Genomic DNA, 17512 nt, shown 5'->3' with positions numbered 1-17512 from the left:
TTTATTCTTGCTCTGTGAATCCTACATGGACTTTCTAAAGCAATATCACATTACACACGTATTACCCAGGACTCAGGGCGGCTGACTTATTGTTACCATCCACAGAAGAGGTCACTAAATTTTCCCCATTTGCTAGTCAGTTATGGAAAATTGCAGCGCTGAGGAGTCCATTATCAACCATCTGGGAGATGGTCTTGCTCTGCAAGGCCTCTATGTGAAGTCATGAACACGTTCCATATTCACAGATCTCTACACGAGCAAGCAAGGCGCAGATTTTTAAGCTTAAACTGTAAGTAAGACATCAAGCTGGTTTGGATATCTGTTACAACCAGACGTTGGAAGTTTGAGCTATAGAAGGGATTTTTAGATAGAATGACGATCTCAGCATATTGAGGGAGGCTGTGGAACATTCTTGTCTATGATTTCCATCTGCTAGGCAATCCTGTGTTTTCCTACCAAAGGAATAGCAATTCCCATGGTCCTTCATGATAATCTTTTAAAGGGAATACTATTAAATACTAAATATTATTAAATAATTGAATCATCCTCATTTAAAAGGTGAAAATTCTCACAGGGATTAAGAGGCTTGCTTAAAGGTCGTGGGGAATCCAAACTTGGGTTTTCTGATTTCAAGCTGATGGCTTTTTCTCCTACATCAGTGGCTTTCAAAGTGTGTTCCTGGGAGTTCTCGTGATACCTGAGACTCTTTCAAGACATCCATAAGGTCAATACTATTTTCATAATAATAATCGTATTAATAATATCCAAAGGAAAAGAAATCACCCATGTTCACTGAAGCACTATCACAATAGCCAGACATGAAACAACCCAGTCCACACTAATGAATGGATGAAGAAAATGTGGTATGTATGTGTGTGTGTGTATATATATAATACACATATAGTATATATATATATATACTATATATATATACCATACATATAGTATGTATGTATGTATCTATCTATATCTATCTATCTATCTGTCTATCTATCTATCTATACTATTCAACCATGAAAAAGAAGGAATTTGTGTCAGCATGGATGGACTTTGAGGCCATTTTTATAAGTGAAATAAATCAAAGAAAGACAGATACTGTATGACCTCAATTACATATGGAATCTAAAAATATCAAACTCATAGAAACAGAGTAGAATGGTGGTTACCTAGGACTGAAAGGTGGGAAATGGGGAAATGTTGGACACAGGGTACAAACTTCCAGTTACAAGATAAATAAGTTCTGGGGATCTAAGATATATAGCATGGTGACTATAGTTAATAATACCATATTCTATAGTTGAAAGTTGCTGTGAGAGTAGAGCTCTAATGTTTTCACCATAACAATAACAGCACAAAGGTAACTGTGTGAGGTAAAGGATGTGTGAACTAACCTTATTGTGGCAAACATGTCTCAATGTGTAGGTCTATCAAATTATCTTAAACTTACACAGTGTTATATGTCAATTATATCCTAATAAAGCTGGGTGAAATAAGGTATTATCTTCCCTTTTCTCTTTCATTCTTTTGTAAGATACAGTGGAGTTTAATGGAGGATATGCGGTGTGTGATATAACAGACTAAAACAGAAGCATCTATGAGAATCCAGCTATCTTCTGTTAAGCCAGACATTAAAAGAGACTTTCAAAACTAAAACAATGCCCTCCTTCACACTATTTGATTTGTTGTAGGAAAATATAATTATTTTTCATAAAAATGTTATTTACATTAATATGGAATGATTTATTAGCTATTTTTGATGAATTGATAAATTATTTTAAGTGTCCTCAGTTTTCACTTATAATACAACAAATATTTTTAGGTATAACCCACAGAATCAAAGAGTTCGCAATCATTTTTTTTAAGATGTATTTATTTATTTGAAAGAGAGCATGAGTGTGAGCAGGGGGCGGGAGGGTGGTGGAGGAGCAGAGGGGGAGGGAGGGGGACAAACAGACTCTGCGCTGAGCGCAGAGCCCACACAGGGCTCCATCCCAGGACCTGAGATCACGACCCCAGTGGAAATCAAGTCAGATGCTGGGGCGCCTGGGTGGCTCAGTCAGTTAAGCGGTTAAGCATCTGCCTTCAGCTCAGGTCATGATCTCAGGGTCCTGGGACGGAGCCCCACATCAAGTTCCCTGCTCAGCAGCAGGGAGCCTGCTTCTCCCTCTGCCCTTCCCCACCTCTCAAGGTTGCTTTCTCTCACACTCTCTGTCTCTCTCTCTCTCTCAAATAAATAAATAAAATCTTAAAAAAAAAAAAAGATCAGATGCTCAACTGACTGAGCCACCTAGGTGCTCCTGGAGTCCTCAATCATTTTTCTCTTGTTATTTTTTTTTAATACAATTACATTAGCACTTTATTTTTTTTTTGCCATTGCATAATCTTTATTGTTTTTTACATCATAAGTTTTTGATGTAGTGTTCAATGATTTTATTAGTTGCATATAACACTCAGTGCTCATCACAACACGTGCCCTCCTTAATACCCATCACCCCTTTACCCCATCCCCTCACCCCCTCCCTTCTGTAACCTTCAGTTTGTTTCCCGAAGTCCATAGTCTCTCATGGTTTGTCTCCCTCTCTGATTTTTAAATGTGTAAAGGAGACCTGAGACCAAAACATTTGAGAACTGCTGTCTTGCATTAAGCTGCCTTTCAAACAAACTCCAGGTTAACTACAGATTTGCCTAGTTTGTATTATTTTTAACCAACTGATGCCAGTGTTAACCCTAGTTTTTCTGCTTACATCTCTGTGCCATTTTTCTCCCTAGTCTTGTTTTGGATTGATGAGTTCACGAATGACAACAAAAAGTCTTGGATTGTAAAGCAGTGATTATAGCCTCAAGTACCTTCGTCCTCTCAAATTCCTAAAGTATCTAGTTCACTGTACGTTCAGTTAATATTTAATTAATGGATGGGGGCGCCTGGGTGGCACAGCGGTTAAGCGCCTGCCTTTGGCTCAGGGCGTGATCCCGGCGTTCTGGGATCGAGCCCCACATCAGGCTCCTCCGCTGGGAGCCTGCTTCTTCCTCTCCCACTCCCCCTGCTTGTGTTCCCTCTCTCGCTGCCTGTCTCCCTCTGTCAAATAAATTAATAAAATCTTTTTTTTTTTTTTAAAATCTCTTTCCAGCAATGGGAGGGAGAATAGACCAAAGTGAGACCAGTTCAGAAAGAAGAAATAAATAAATAAATAAATCTTAAAAAAAAAAAAAGAATTAAAAAAAATTAATTAATGGATGAATGGCTGGAGCTGACTGCTATCACACAGAGAGGACCTGGCTGATGCCCCTGATAAGTGACATGCGTGCTTGCCCCTGAGTTCACAGGTGCATGCCAAACACAGCAGAATTCAGCCCTAGCAAGGCCAGGTACAGTGTAGCCCCAGAGGCACAGCGATCATATACCTATCTCCCCAGTCCACTGCATACCGCCGTCCAGATTCTGTTCGCCCAAATCAGCACGAGACCCGAATCAGCAACCCCATCTCCTCCACAAGTCTTTCCTGGAGACGGTAACCCACGATGAGCATCACATTCTGACCTCATATATCAGTCTGTATCCACATCATCTATTTTGCCTCTTGGTCTCATTCTATTCTGCACCACTGTCTTTTTAAATTAGGTGTATCTATTTTGTTTTCCCTACAAGATCTTAGGCTTCCTGAAGGTTCTCAAAGGCCTTTTGTGGCACCCAAGAGTTCTAGCATAGTGCTAAGCAAATGATAATCACTTTCATCTTAAAAGTTTACCAAATAATTCAGACACATTACCTCACTGTTTTTTCACCAAAGCCCTGTAGGTAAATTAGGGAAGGCCTCTGTTTATTATCTCTATCTTACAGGGGGAGGTTTTAAGGTTAAGCAACCTGAGGTCTCCCGGCCAGTGATTGACAGAGCCAGGATGCACACCTGCGTCTTGGGATGACCCAGCCTGTGCTATTCTCACTGTATCATGCTTTCGTTTCTCAATACATACTTATTGAACTTATCTGAAAAAAAGAGCGTTGAGAAAAATAACAGCTCTAAATCCAGGTTATGAGTCAAAACATACAAGAATAAACCCGGGTCTCCTGATTCCCACGCAGGCACTTTGCTTTACGGCATCTTTTCCCTTGTGACTTTAGCTGCCAAGGTAGTCAGCTCCTGTGCTGGTTGACTGTATATGTAGTTCTCACAGAAAAAAATACACAAATTAGCATCATGGTAATCTTCGTTTTCCTTCTTTCTGCCCTATGCGGCTAATTAGCAGCCACATTTACTGTGTTTTCCCAGCAAAAATGGAGGGAAACATTGTAAAATAATTCAGTAAATTCAAGCTGTGTCTATAAAATTGATTATAATTCACATTTATTATACCTTCTTATCTCTGTTTTCCCCCCTCTCATTCACTTACTCATCAATCCCACAAGAATTTACGAAGCCCCTAGGATGAGCAGAACTGGAGTGGCTTGCAATAAGTAAAAGATATCCCTGCCATTAATGAGATTATCATCTCATGGGTGAGATGACACTCCTAGGGAAAATTCTAAGGTATTAGAAGTGTGAATTAGCACACTATAAATTATTTATGGAGGCAACGAAGGAAAAGAGAGTAAAAGGGCTCTGTTACAGAGAGAACTTTAGGAAAGCTTCCAACAGAGGATGTCTTGAAAGAAAGATGTCATGAGCTATCTCTTCAAAGTAGGATATGGTTTGGTAATACAACCTCCATCTGTAGCCCCCAAAACCCAAACGATCATATAGTCAAAGCAAAAACAGCGTGCTTCCTATGCAAATGTAGCCACAAAATAAGGTTGCCTCAGTCCCCCATGCCCAGCCACCTGCCACCCCTAAGGCCCTGCTACAGAGAAGTTTTGGAGTCCGCACTGGTTGGTAGAGCACTTCAGGGAAAAGGATAGAACCAGAACTGGTCCAGGGCAAAATGGAGAAATGAGCCTGTACCTTCCAGTTATTATTTCCAGTGCACCTTCCCCCATGGGAAACCCAACATGCCACGCACACCACATCCCTCTCCAACTTGAATCCCTGAGCTATGCTCTGTGTCTTCTCTCCTATGACTGCTCTCCCTTCCAACGGCCATGCCCCCAGGAGTCTCCCCTGCTGTGCATCTCTGTACCACTTGAGCTGGGATTAACAGTTAAACCAGAAGTTAAACACGTGCAGAAACACGGAACCTCTCTCATTCTAACAGCGGGACAAGGCAGTGAACCAAGCAAGCTACCAGGAAAAGACACATGCGGGAGCAGGACCATCATCTTGACAGCTCCTCACATCATGCTATGTGATTAGCTGAAAAATCAAGCTATGTGTAATTTCGTTCTAAATGGTTCACGAGAGAGCAAAATGAAGAGCGAAAATGCCACATGACTATGTCAGAAATTGAGAACATTGAGAGATCCCATTAGACCAGATCACAAAGACCTAGTAGGATGGGCTCAGTAATTAGTAATGGCTTAAGCATTAGGGACCTTGTAGTTCTTCATTATGTAATATGAAAAATGTGGTGCTTTGGGAAGGTGTGTATAAGAGAGTCTAGAGGAAGGAAAACTGACAACCTGTAGGCCTGGAGTATGTGGGTACCTGCTGCAAGCCATTTTTCCAGATACTGTAACTGTTTCTGCACACACACTCTAGACCAGAGTCTCTGAAATGAGATGTCACATGTGAGACTCATTCTCCAAGCTTTCAGAAAGAATCACTATAGAATCTGTCCCTTTTAAGACACATGGAAGAGAGGATGTGATCCTTTAAAGATGAGATTCAGTAATATGGGGCAGAGATTTTTTCTTTTTTTTAAGATTTATTTATTTTAGAGAGAAAGAGTGGGGGGAGAGGGAGAGAAAGGAGAGAAAGAATCTCAAGTAGACTCCCTGATGAGTGTGGAGCCCAAAGCAGGGCTCGATCTCACCACCCTGAGATCATGACCTGAGCCAACACTTAACCAACCGAGAGCCACCCAGGCGCCCCGGAATTTTTTTTACTAGATAAACCTCTGTTAGTATGTTGCTAAAAGAAACATTTCCATTGTTGGTGAATAGTGTAATATCCGCTTATTTAAAGAGTCAGTGGATGACAAGGTGAATTGAAGAATTTGAAAATTTTCTCCATGACTTGTGATTCCAACAGCAAAATGAGGTTCTAATAATTTAACCATATGCCATCATATCATTCATATTCTATTTGGGCTTCATAACATATTAACAGGAAAAAAAGATGGTCCAGGGAAGTCCAACTGCCTAGGGATGAAAGGTGTCACAGTGACAGCTGACAATGCACATCCTGCAAGTCAGAATTCAGTCCCTGGACCTTTCAAGAATGCAAGATCACAATATGAAAGCACACCTTCTGGGCTACGAAACCAAAACGAAAAGGAATGAGGGTTTGAAGAGCAAGATACCACCTTCCCAGGAATCTTTGATGGGCAGTGGGGACACAAGCTTCTGCAGTTCACAGCTGGTCATACTTTGGGGAGGCTCAGCATTTCTTCTGAGTATCATATATTGCCTGGGACAGAACACCAGCTTTAAGCCTTTTTGGACACTTAGCCATAATAGACTATTAAAAAACAAGGACATGTAGCTTTATAGAATAAGCTCATTCAGCACATGTTTTTCAGGTAACTCATGCCCAAGCTGAGGGTGGGGTAGAGGGCAGGTTTCTTTCCCTCCCCATCGTTTCTCCACTGGGCTTTGCCATGGGAAGTCAGCCTAAGCCTATTGGAAAGTAACAGATTTGTTTAATAAAGGCAAAGGAAGCAGCTGTAAAAGTATTCAATTTAGTTTCATTTCAAAAGGAAGACTATTTATTTATTTGAGAGGGGAGGGAGAGAGAGATCTTAAGCAGGCTCCACACCCTGTGTGGTGCCAGATGTGGGGCTAGATCTCGAGACCCTGAGATCATGACCTGAGTCGAAATCAAGAGTCAGATGCTTAACCAACTGAGGCACCCAGGTGCCCTACAAAATAAAGACATTTTTACTGTGCTCTTAAGCCTATACTTCCCAGGTTCTCAGCACTAGTTATGTATCAGTATCACCTAGGTAGTCTTTTGTTTGAATAACAATGTTCATGTGGGGTCTGAGCATTAGCATTTTAAAAAAGTACTGATATCAGAACCTCTGGGAATGGAGCCCATGCAGTGTAATTTTTTAAAGCTCCCTAGGTGATTCTAATATGCAGCTGAAATTAAGAATAACTCCCACATAACAAAAAAACTAGGTATTGATTATAAGGAATTTGGTTTTGGAATATCTGTCTGGCCTCAAAGACTAATGTCTCGTCAGAGGAAATTTTGACTTTGAGATTAAAGAATGAAAAAAGAAACAAAGTATCAGGATGTAGAGAATCATCAGCGTGTGTGTATGTTGTGTGTGTGTGTGTGTTTGTGTGTGTGTGTGTGTGTGCTCTGTACGTAGGGCATTGATATAACTTAGTGTTTATCAACTACCTTGGGGGCTGGAACATTTTTGCTAATCTGATGAAAGCTCTGTCTCAAAAAAAATGAACACATACGAAAATTGTGCATATTTCAGGAACATCACAGACTTCCTGAAACCAATATTAAGGACCTCTGGTATAGTCATAAACTTTTATAACTACTTTTGTAAATAAGCAGGTTAAAAAAAAAATCATCCATAAGAAACGAGAGACCTAAGTAGGAGTCTTGATTTTGCCTATCGGCTGTGTGAATCTAAATAAATTACAGAAGTTTGCTCCCCCCAGCTTTTCCACCAAAGTGAAAATTTTATCTACCCATAGGACAGTGTGGGTAATGTTTTTACAATTTTGTAAAAAAAGGTGCAGAGTCGATGAATATAGGTGAAAGTTCTTCGAGAAGTTATGATTTATTATTAGAGATATCAAGATTTAATCTAAGAAAAAAGAATTGATTTAAGAAGAAACATACGATTTCTTGAGTAACTGACATGTTTATCTAGCTCTCACTTTTATGGACATCGGACTCTCAGAAGGCCATAGATTATAAGGAATTCGGTAACTCTTACACTTTACACGTCGTATGAGAAGGATGAGTCCCAGCCCCAGTTCCCTATGCACTCCATCTCTCTCTCCCTGCAGTACAATGACTACCCTGCAGTACTCACTCACGGTGCTTTCTGTCAAACTGCTAGTAAATCCATTCTTATAACTTGAAAAAAAATCAGTGTAAGCTAAAATACAAAGGAAAGATAGTAGTTTCAGAGGAAATGAAACCTATGAACACAAATCCAGTCTTTTCCACAAGAACCCGGAAGTATTTGTTTCTTTCCCCCCTACCTCCCACAAGACCCGAGGCCCCGGGGACTTCCGCTGTCATGTTGCCTATCAGAGGACCACTACGTAGCAAGGCAACCTTCTTATTTCCCGAAGAGACACTCTCAGAAGCACATTCAGTCCCGAGATACTAAAGTGTAAAAATCCAGGATTGAGAATAAAGTGCTATCTTTCCTAGCCAGTGCTTCACCAGACGGTGGTCAGATGTTAAGCAGAGGTCCACACAGAGCTACCCTAAAAGGAAGACGCCGGCCACAGCCTTCGTGCTCTGGGGTGTCAGTGTTCCCATTCATCTCACTGCCTGAGATTTAATGACAAGAAATGAAAATGTGCATGGAGGGCCCAATACTGGTAGTGAATCTTCACTGCTATTTACCACTCCTCAGAAAAATATATTAAACAAAATGCAGAGTCACGTAGTTTAAGCTACTGCTGTTTGTTCATAAAGGAAAATGCTTTATATGCAGAAATTTCAAGGGAGAGGAGATGTCAGGTCTCCAAAAGCAGCTATTATCAAACAGAACAGCCAGAAAATTAACGCACTGCAGATGGCTGTGACCGCAACCTTGGCTAGGAGCCAGCGTCTTCATCACTCTTGGTAGGAGAGTGTTTTTGAACTGCTTCTCGTACCCACGAAGCTTCCCTAAATGTTCTAGTTCTTTGAAGGAAAATTCTTTCCTCTCTTTTACACAGTATTGCTCTGTCTGGTTGTTCTTTCCATAAACCCTTGCTGACCCCTTTCTAGGAGTGAGGCACTGAGAAAGAATGGTATAGGACAGTAGTCAGGACATTGTTCGTATATGTAAAGAGAAATGGGCCATTTAAAGAACAAATCAGTTTGATTCTCCTCCTCCAAATCAAGGACCCCCGTCTAGACAGCCTGTCTGTGCCTTCTTGTCATATCCATTTAAAGGGGCTCTTTCGGGACTCCTGAGTGGCTCATTTGGTTAAGTGTCTGCCTTTGGCTCAGCTCATGATCCAGGGGTCCTGGGGTCGAGTCCCACATCGGGCTCCTTGCTCAGTGGGGAGCCTGCTTCTTCTCTCTCTCCCTCTGCCTGCTGCTCCCCCTGTTTGTGCTTTCTCTTTCTCTGACAAATAAATAAAATCCTTAAAAAAAATAAAATAAAATGGCTCTTTATCCCTGGGAGCTAAAAGGGGAATCCACTTCAGTAAGAGGGCTCCATCAGCCCTTTCTATCTCTGTCCACAGAAGTTGAGCCATTCTGGAGACAGGGTGTGTGTGTGTGTGTGTGTGTGTGTGTGTGTGTGTGTGTGTGTGTTCTCCCAAACAAGGACACTCATTTGATTTCCAAATGATTGAAGAATTTGGTGTTTTAAGTAATACCTTATTCTGGTTGAGAATTGCCTCTTACATAAATCACCAGGTTGCAAACAAATAGGGCAAAAGACTCTCAAGGTAGCCACTTCTTTTGCATTAAGAAAATGCACATCCAAGAGTTTAATAACAAAACAATACACCTTTTTTCACACAGTTGATATTTTGTTATGTATTATCATGACTAATAGCAATGGCTGTAATTCATCACATTAGAAAAGCGATCAACAGTTCTAGCTGTGCCAAATTAAAATTGATTGAGGCCCTTTGTCACCCTGGCAGAAGCTAATAATTACATCATTATTAAAATATAGCCAATAGCCAAAACTTTTTAACTTCTTTGGTTTAAGACAAAATAGAATGAAATCAAGTTAATGTATTCAAGTTGAGTAATTCTGTGGAGAAGGCTACTCCCATGTTTATCCACTGTTGGCAGAACATCCTGTCTGGACTAAGGACTGTCTTAGGTGCTTTGCATATTCGATTCATTTTATCCTCATCCATGAAGCCATGTTGGTACCAATCTCCTATGATAGATGAGGAATTGTGGGGATGAAGTAACCAGCCCAGGAGCACAGAGTCAGAACCAAGACTCAAATCCAGGTCTGTCTCACTCCAAATCTTCCATTCTAATCAGTGAGCAACTACAATGCCAAACAAAGACCTTCTAGATGAGTACGGGAAACACCTTTCACAGATACATGTTTGAACACTTGGAAAGCAAAACATTCTTCTTAGAAACCATTTCTTAACTTTTATGATGAAGAGTTTTCTGAAGGCTAAGCAAAACTGGTGTGTATGCAGAGTCTGAGAGGATGTTCCTTCTGGAGCCATAGTTCCTCCATCCCAACCTGGCCCACCGAATGTTACCAACAACGGGCCAGGGACAGAGAGAAATAAAGGAAATGAAGAGTCATTAACAATACTATGTGTCCTTAAGACCAGCTCTGGTGTCATTTATCTCCACTTTCCAAGAATACCAGGATGGCCTAGCAATTAAGTCTGTGGGAATAATGGCAAATGTCACTGAGAAAGATTTGAGTTAAATATTACATTAACTCAAGCTAATGTCTCCCTCCTTGCAAGGACGGCCAGCGTGAGATGATACGAGGTTGGGACAGTCAGGTCCACAGTTGGATGGAGCCAAACTCTGCTCTGAGTATGCACAAATTAGATTATGGAGCCTCAAAGGAAGTTCTTCCAGATGGATAACAAGACTCAAGCAAGCAGTAGCTCCCAACTCTGGAATGAACCTATTCTTGGCTAGATTGTGACCACTTATTAGACTCCGAAGGGTGGTCAGAAGCAGTGTGCAGGATGCTCCCTGTTATACACCTCTGAGCAAGGGCTTAGAAAGAACCTTCATTCTGCCTTTCTCCCAGGGTGCCCCTGTGGCATCTACCCTTTCACAAAAGAAGCAGTCTTAAACTCAGTTATATAAAGTAGATATGTGATTCATGTTTCCTCTCCTTCCTCATCTCCCCGATTTTTCCTTTAGGGCATCACATGATAGCCAGTAGAGGAAGACCCTCCCACTGCCCCCCAAAACTGCACAGTGGTGGAAGTGGCCAGTTGAATCTCCCTTAAATAAGGTCCTACATCATGGGGGATAAACGAGCACAATTAGAGGCCAAGTGTTCCTTTTACTCACTTTGTTCCCTCCTCTGCCTAACCCCTGTCCCTAAGGGAGCTGTATGGGTTGTCCAAATTTCAGTGATGGTACAACTGACAATGGGCTCACATGCCCATGTCTTCTCTCATCTTGTTCCTAACTCTTGTATTTGTCAATAAAAGTTTGTAGCTGCTTATTATTTATATTCCACCCTTACGAATATTCTACTACTAAAAATATATAATGATCTTTATGGAACAGTTGGAAATCTAAACACTGATTCTATAATAATATTAAGGAAATAGTAAATTTCTCTTGAGGAGTAGGAATGGTATTATGATAATAGTAGGTTTTTAAAGAATGTGTAGCTCTTATATCTACATAAGAAAATATATACAGATTGGATAATACGATGTCTGGGATTTGTTTTAAAATAACATGGGAGAGGTTGTCGCAGGTGGGGATATGGGTGAAACAAGATAGTCCTTGAGTTCATTATTGTTGAAGCTGGGTGATGGGCTCATAGTCCTAGGTTTGTTTTGTTTTTTCTAGTGTTTTTTTTTAAATGCCTATGTTAGAACTTTCTGATAGCAAAAAGCTTCTTTTCAAAAAGAATCAAAGGGCACCTGGGCAGTTCAGTTGGTTAAGTGGCTGCCTTCGGCTCGGGTCCTGATCCCAGGGTCCTGGGATTGAGCCCCACATTGGGCTCCTTGCTCTGTGGGGACCCTGCTTCTCCCTCTGCCTGCTGCTCCCCCTGCTTGTGCTTGCTCTCCCCACCCTGCGTGTCAAATAAATAAATAAAATTAAAAAAAAATAAAACTAAATTAATAAAAAGAATCAAAATTTAAGTCAAAAAATTAAAAACTATAATTGGTGAGTTACTTCAAATTCACACTAGAAAATCATATTTTCTACAAATACTTAAAAATACGTGCAATTTTCTCTTAACTATACAGGGTTATGGAAGGGGGTAGGTGGGGGATGGGCTAGACAGGTGGTGGGCATCAAGGAGGGCAATTGTAGTGATGAGCACTGCGTGTTGTATGTAAGTGATGAATCACTAAATTCTACTCCTGAAGCCAATATTACACTGTATGTTAACTAACTAGAACTTAAATTACAATTTGAAACAAAATTAATTAAATATATGCAATTTTCATGTTTGAATGTTAAATGGACTAGGAAAATCTAAATCAGCACATAAAACACTGCATATACAAAGATATTTACATATGCATGTCAATGGAAAAAGAAGTTACATAAAATGTAAATTAGAATTTTCCCTGGCTGACAAGAATATATATTAGTACTTTTTAGTCATTGTTACCTCTTTCTATTTTTCAAATTTTCTGAAAATTTATAATTTCATGAAGGTATTTTTATAAACAATACTCATGATGTAATGTTAGGAGAAAAATAGTTATAAATTGTACATGAAATTCAATTATAAAATGTGTGTGAATGCTGTGTATGTGTGTTTATCAAAAATAAATAGCATCATATTGTTAATGGTGATTATCTATGGATGGTAGCGTTATTGGCCATTTTTATTTTTGTGTCTCTGTATTTTCTTCAACTAATAAGTGTAATGTTGTAATCAGAAAAAAATATAGCTAGATTTATTGTACTTCTTTTTTTTAAAGATTTCTTTACTTTAGAGAGAGACAGTGTGCTTGAGCATGGGAGAGGGGCAATGGGAGAGGAAGAGACAGAGGGAAAGAAGCAGACTCCCTGCTGAGGGTGGAGCATGACAGGGGGCTTGATCTCACAACCCTGAGATCATGAACTGAGCCAAAACCAAGACCTGGATGCTTAACCAACTGAGCCACCCAGGAGCCCCCTGTACTTCTTCATACATAAAGGACTATCTCTATAGGGCAATATAATGTACAAGTATAAGAAACCACATATTATATATAGTTAGTATATATTTTATATATATATTCGTATATATATTACAATTATATATGTCACTACATGTAACTATATAACTCTATATTAAATTTATATAATAACCACATAATACCTGTAAGTTCAAGAGAATTTTAAATTCTCACTGCAAGTATAACATTGAGCTTTTAAACAATGTTGGTACAGAATCCTTTGCACAGCCACCGTTAGGCAGCAATGCTCCTCAGGTAGACGATTCCTCAATAGTCATGTGTCATTTTCTGTCCAACTGCAGGTATATCTATGCCAATACCCGTCTTCGGGCTACAGGATGATTCCAAGGTCTTTAAGGAAGGGAGTTGCTTACTTGCGGACGATAACTTTGTCCTGATCGGCTCCTTCGTGTCATTCTTCATTCCCTTAACCATCATGGTGATCACCTACTTTCTAACTATCAAGTCACTCCAGAAAGAAGCTACTTTGTGTGTGAGTGATCTTGGCACACGGGCCAAACTATCGTCTTTCAGCTTCCTCCCTCAGAGTTCCCTGTCTTCGGAAAAGCTCTTCCAAAGATCAATCCACAGGGAGCCGGGGTCCTACGGCAGGAGGACTATGCAGTCTATCAGCAACGAGCAAAAAGCCTGCAAGGTGCTGGGCATTGTCTTCTTTCTGTTTGTGGTGATGTGGTGCCCATTCTTCATCACGAACATAATGGCCGTCATCTGCAAAGAGTCCTGCAACGAGGACGTCATCGGAGCCTTGCTCAACGTGTTCGTTTGGATCGGTTACCTCTCCTCAGCCGTCAACCCACTAGTATACACACTGTTCAACAAGACCTACAGGTCAGCCTTTTCCCGGTATATCCAGTGTCAGTACAAGGAAAATAAAAAACCATTGCAGTTAATTTTAGTGAACACGATACCGGCCTTGGCCTACAAATCTAGTCAACTCCAAATGGGACAAAAAAAGAATTCAAAGAAAGATGCCAAGAACACAGATAATGACTACAGCATGGTTGCTCTAGGAACACAACATTCAGAAGATGCTCCAACAGACAATATTAACACAGTGAATGAAAAGGTTAGCTGCGTGTGATAGACTAGTTGCCATAGCAACCACAGAGGGCACACTGGGCAAATTCTCACCTATTCTGGGGGGAAAAAAGAAAATAGGGAGACTGGGAAAAAAATTAGGCCAGTCTAGTAGAACCGAAAATAATATTTATATGCCTCATTTTATTCCGTCAACGAAAAAAGAAAAAAGCAGGGTTAAATGACAAAAAATGTGCACTTCAAAAATGTTCTGACAGCATTTCAGCTGTGAGCTTTATGATACTTATTTTTCACATTGTAAATGATATGTCTTTGAAATAATTAGCTTTTATTGTATAATAATAATGAGGCCATAAATAAGTCTAAATTACCTTCTATTTCAAGTGGAAACCTTGCTACTCTGTTGTTAATTGATGGCATGAGTTGGTTACCTATTGCTGTAAATAACAATAGCTATAAATAGTGAAAATTGGTTGAATATAATGACCTCTTAAAGAAAAATCCTCTTTAAAACTTACTATGCTACATATTTGGAACAACAACAACAAAAGACACTAAGGACAGTGTTACGAAATCTGTATTGCTAAGATAATTAAATGAAATACTTGATGACTTTTTCATTCCTGCTTTTTCATAGATGTCATTTGGAAATAGTCACAAAGTTGCTGGCGTTTGCTGCATTTCAAACTAATTCTTCTCAGAAGTGAAAAAGTTTTAAAATGTTATTTAATAACTACTGCTGCTTTCTCTTCTGCTCTTTGTGCTTTATTCTGACTCTCCAACGTGGTCTTGTTTAGTGTTTGTTCTACTAGGTAAACTATCAAAAGGATAATTTAACATTGCCAAATACATTTCTAGAAATTGCTTCTTCTAAACAGCACCATAGCAGTGTTTGGTGACTTGCTCTTCGATGACTACACCGTGCATGCGCTCCTTTGAGCAGTAAGCAGTATTGATGTAACTGTGTCAAGATTGAGGAATAAACTCAGGTTTTTGGTTACTGACAGCACTAGAACCTTAGGACGTCTCTGTAAAATGCAGATGGCTTTCCTACTGGCACCCATCAGGGAAACTGCTGCTTTCAGATCAATCTATATTCTTTACTAAAACTATTCAGCTTTGGTCTCACAATCATCTACTGGGTATATGCTATCTGTGAAGAAATGTCCTAGGTACTGAGGATATAAAAATAATTAAAACAGGATCCCTGCCTTTGAAGAAAATGACCTAATTGGAATGGTCCTTGTCAAAAATATTAATTAACAGACATTTTAAGAATTGGTTCAAACTGTTTTCTTCTTACCTGGTTCAGAAAAAGGCTTGTTTCAGCTCTGAGGGTAGTTTTCTTAATAAGTTTCCCAATTGATTGCCAATGAATACCCACCAAATGAGCAAGGGGGGAATACCACAGGAGGTCAAAATTTGCAATTGGTTTAGAAATACACACCTCGACCTGGACCCAACCCATCACTACCAAAGTTTCAAGGAACATTTTTTTTTTTTAAGGTTTTATTTATTTATTTGACAGAGATAGAGACAGCCAGCGAGAGAGGGAACACAAGCAGGGGGAGTGGGAGAGGAAGAAGCAGGCTCATAGCGGAGGAGCCTGATGTGGGGCTCAATCCCATAACGCTGGGATCACGCCCTGAGCTGAAGGCAGACGCTTAACCGCTGTGTCACCCAGGCGCCCCTCAAGGAACATTTTTGTTTCACTTCCCTAAAATCTAATTTATTGATTACTCACTGACACTGGACTCCCTAAAAAAAAAAAAAAAAAGGCAGTAATATAGTGCTTTGTAGAAAAGTTTGCTAAAGAGAGAAAGGGATTAACAGCAGTTAATTCACCTTGATATTATTCTAGATTAAATTACACATCCTTACTAAAATAGATGTTAGATGATATGTGATTACAATACTAAAGCATTTCTATTAAATGAAAAATAGTGTTTTGCTCTAAGCCATTTGAAAAATATTAGAGATTTGAAAACTAAAGAATGTGGGAGATGCCACTGTGTAATTTGGAAATGCTTTAAGGCTATCCAATTACATGCTTATAGATACATTGAAAGGTATGTATTTCAAAGCTAGAATTTACAGTAAGCCACTTATATCAAGGCTGCATTTGACCTGAACCACTTTAATGATAATATCATACTAACTGATAAAAATACAAATGTTAAAAAAAATCTCTGCTCTAATGTATTTTGCCATAGTTTATAACTCAGCACATCTCATTAAAAATTAGAGAAAAGATTACAGATTCTACCCCCACATACTCAATCTTGATCAGAATGAACATAAATACTGCCTGACAAATGTCTTTTGACTACATATATATTACAAATGTGTATGTTTCTTCTTTCCATAAGTATCTATTCAAGTGTATATAGACAAACATGTATCTGTGTATATGTACAGACATATTCTCATGCACTTTATTCGATATTTATATATTTATATGGAGAAAAAGCAAGAGTCATTAATGAAAACACTCAGTATATACACATTTGCATGTTTGTATCCTGTCAATTAAAATGTGAATTCATGTTCTAATGTTTCTATGACCTTCCATTGCTGTCAAAGCAGATTAAAATGTAACAGAAGTATCAGCTCTTTAAATAAACTGGAAGTTCACGTAGTTTTGTGGGAAGACTTTAACACAATTCTATGAGGGTGGTGAAAACAATCGTCCTTTATATAGTTGAGTGATCTTAAATAAATGGTACCTTTGGACCCTTTTTCAGTCTGGGGACTTTCTGACTACTAAGGCTTATCAAACCTCCCCACCCCGCCCCAGTGGGACACAGTGCTTGAATGATTTATGGATCTGTGATTAAAGGACTCACTCCTAATCAACACTTTAAGTTGAACAGTAGATTCTTCTATATTTAAAGAAAGGAAATAAATGCTATATAGTTAGGGGAAACACTCAGTTTAGACGTACTTGATCTACTTGGCCACAGCGCCATCTCATGGTCTTTTTTTAAAGTGCTACCGTAGCCAAATTGAACTAAGTTACCAAACTGCTTTTGGCAAAGGGTGCTTCTCCCATTTGTGCATCAACGAAACATATTTATAAAGTGTTGAATTATTCTGTGCCATATATAATAAATACAGTGAAGATTATTTTGTGTAATGATTTTAATCAAGGTGATTCTACAAGATTTCAAGAAAGAATGAATAATTATAAATAAAGTATACTTAAAACTCAATGTAATTTTGTGAGTCCACAGTTTCGTCTGCTAAAGGGAGTTACCCAAACCTTCCAGTCATCAAAGTAGGAACTCAATGTATCATCCAGATATTCTGAGAGTACAGAGCCTGTGCTTCTGAGGTTCGGTGACTGAACTAGGATCT

General features: G+C 39.4%; 1 protein-coding gene across 1 annotated transcript in view; it reads left to right on the top strand.

The window, feature by feature from the left end:
- HTR2A (5-hydroxytryptamine receptor 2A) overlaps positions 1-17281 on the top strand; it is a 57689-nt gene extending 40408 nt beyond the window's left edge. Inside the window, exon 4 of the mRNA XM_045796805.2 lies at positions 13399-17281. Within this exon, the coding sequence (XP_045652761.2) occupies positions 13399-14198 (800 nt within the window). The 3' untranslated portion in view covers positions 14199-17281. The remainder of the gene's footprint in view (positions 1-13398) is intronic.
- Positions 17282-17512: the final 231 nt, after the last annotated feature.

This window comes from Ursus americanus, chromosome 10, assembly GCF_024610735.1.
Source record: "Ursus americanus isolate L20-20 chromosome 10, mUrsAme1.1.p, whole genome shotgun sequence".
In the NCBI taxonomy this organism is placed as follows: domain Eukaryota; kingdom Metazoa; phylum Chordata; class Mammalia; order Carnivora; family Ursidae; genus Ursus; species Ursus americanus.
The sequence above is the reverse complement of the archived record's forward strand: the minus strand, read 5'-3'. Positions and strand labels throughout refer to the sequence as shown.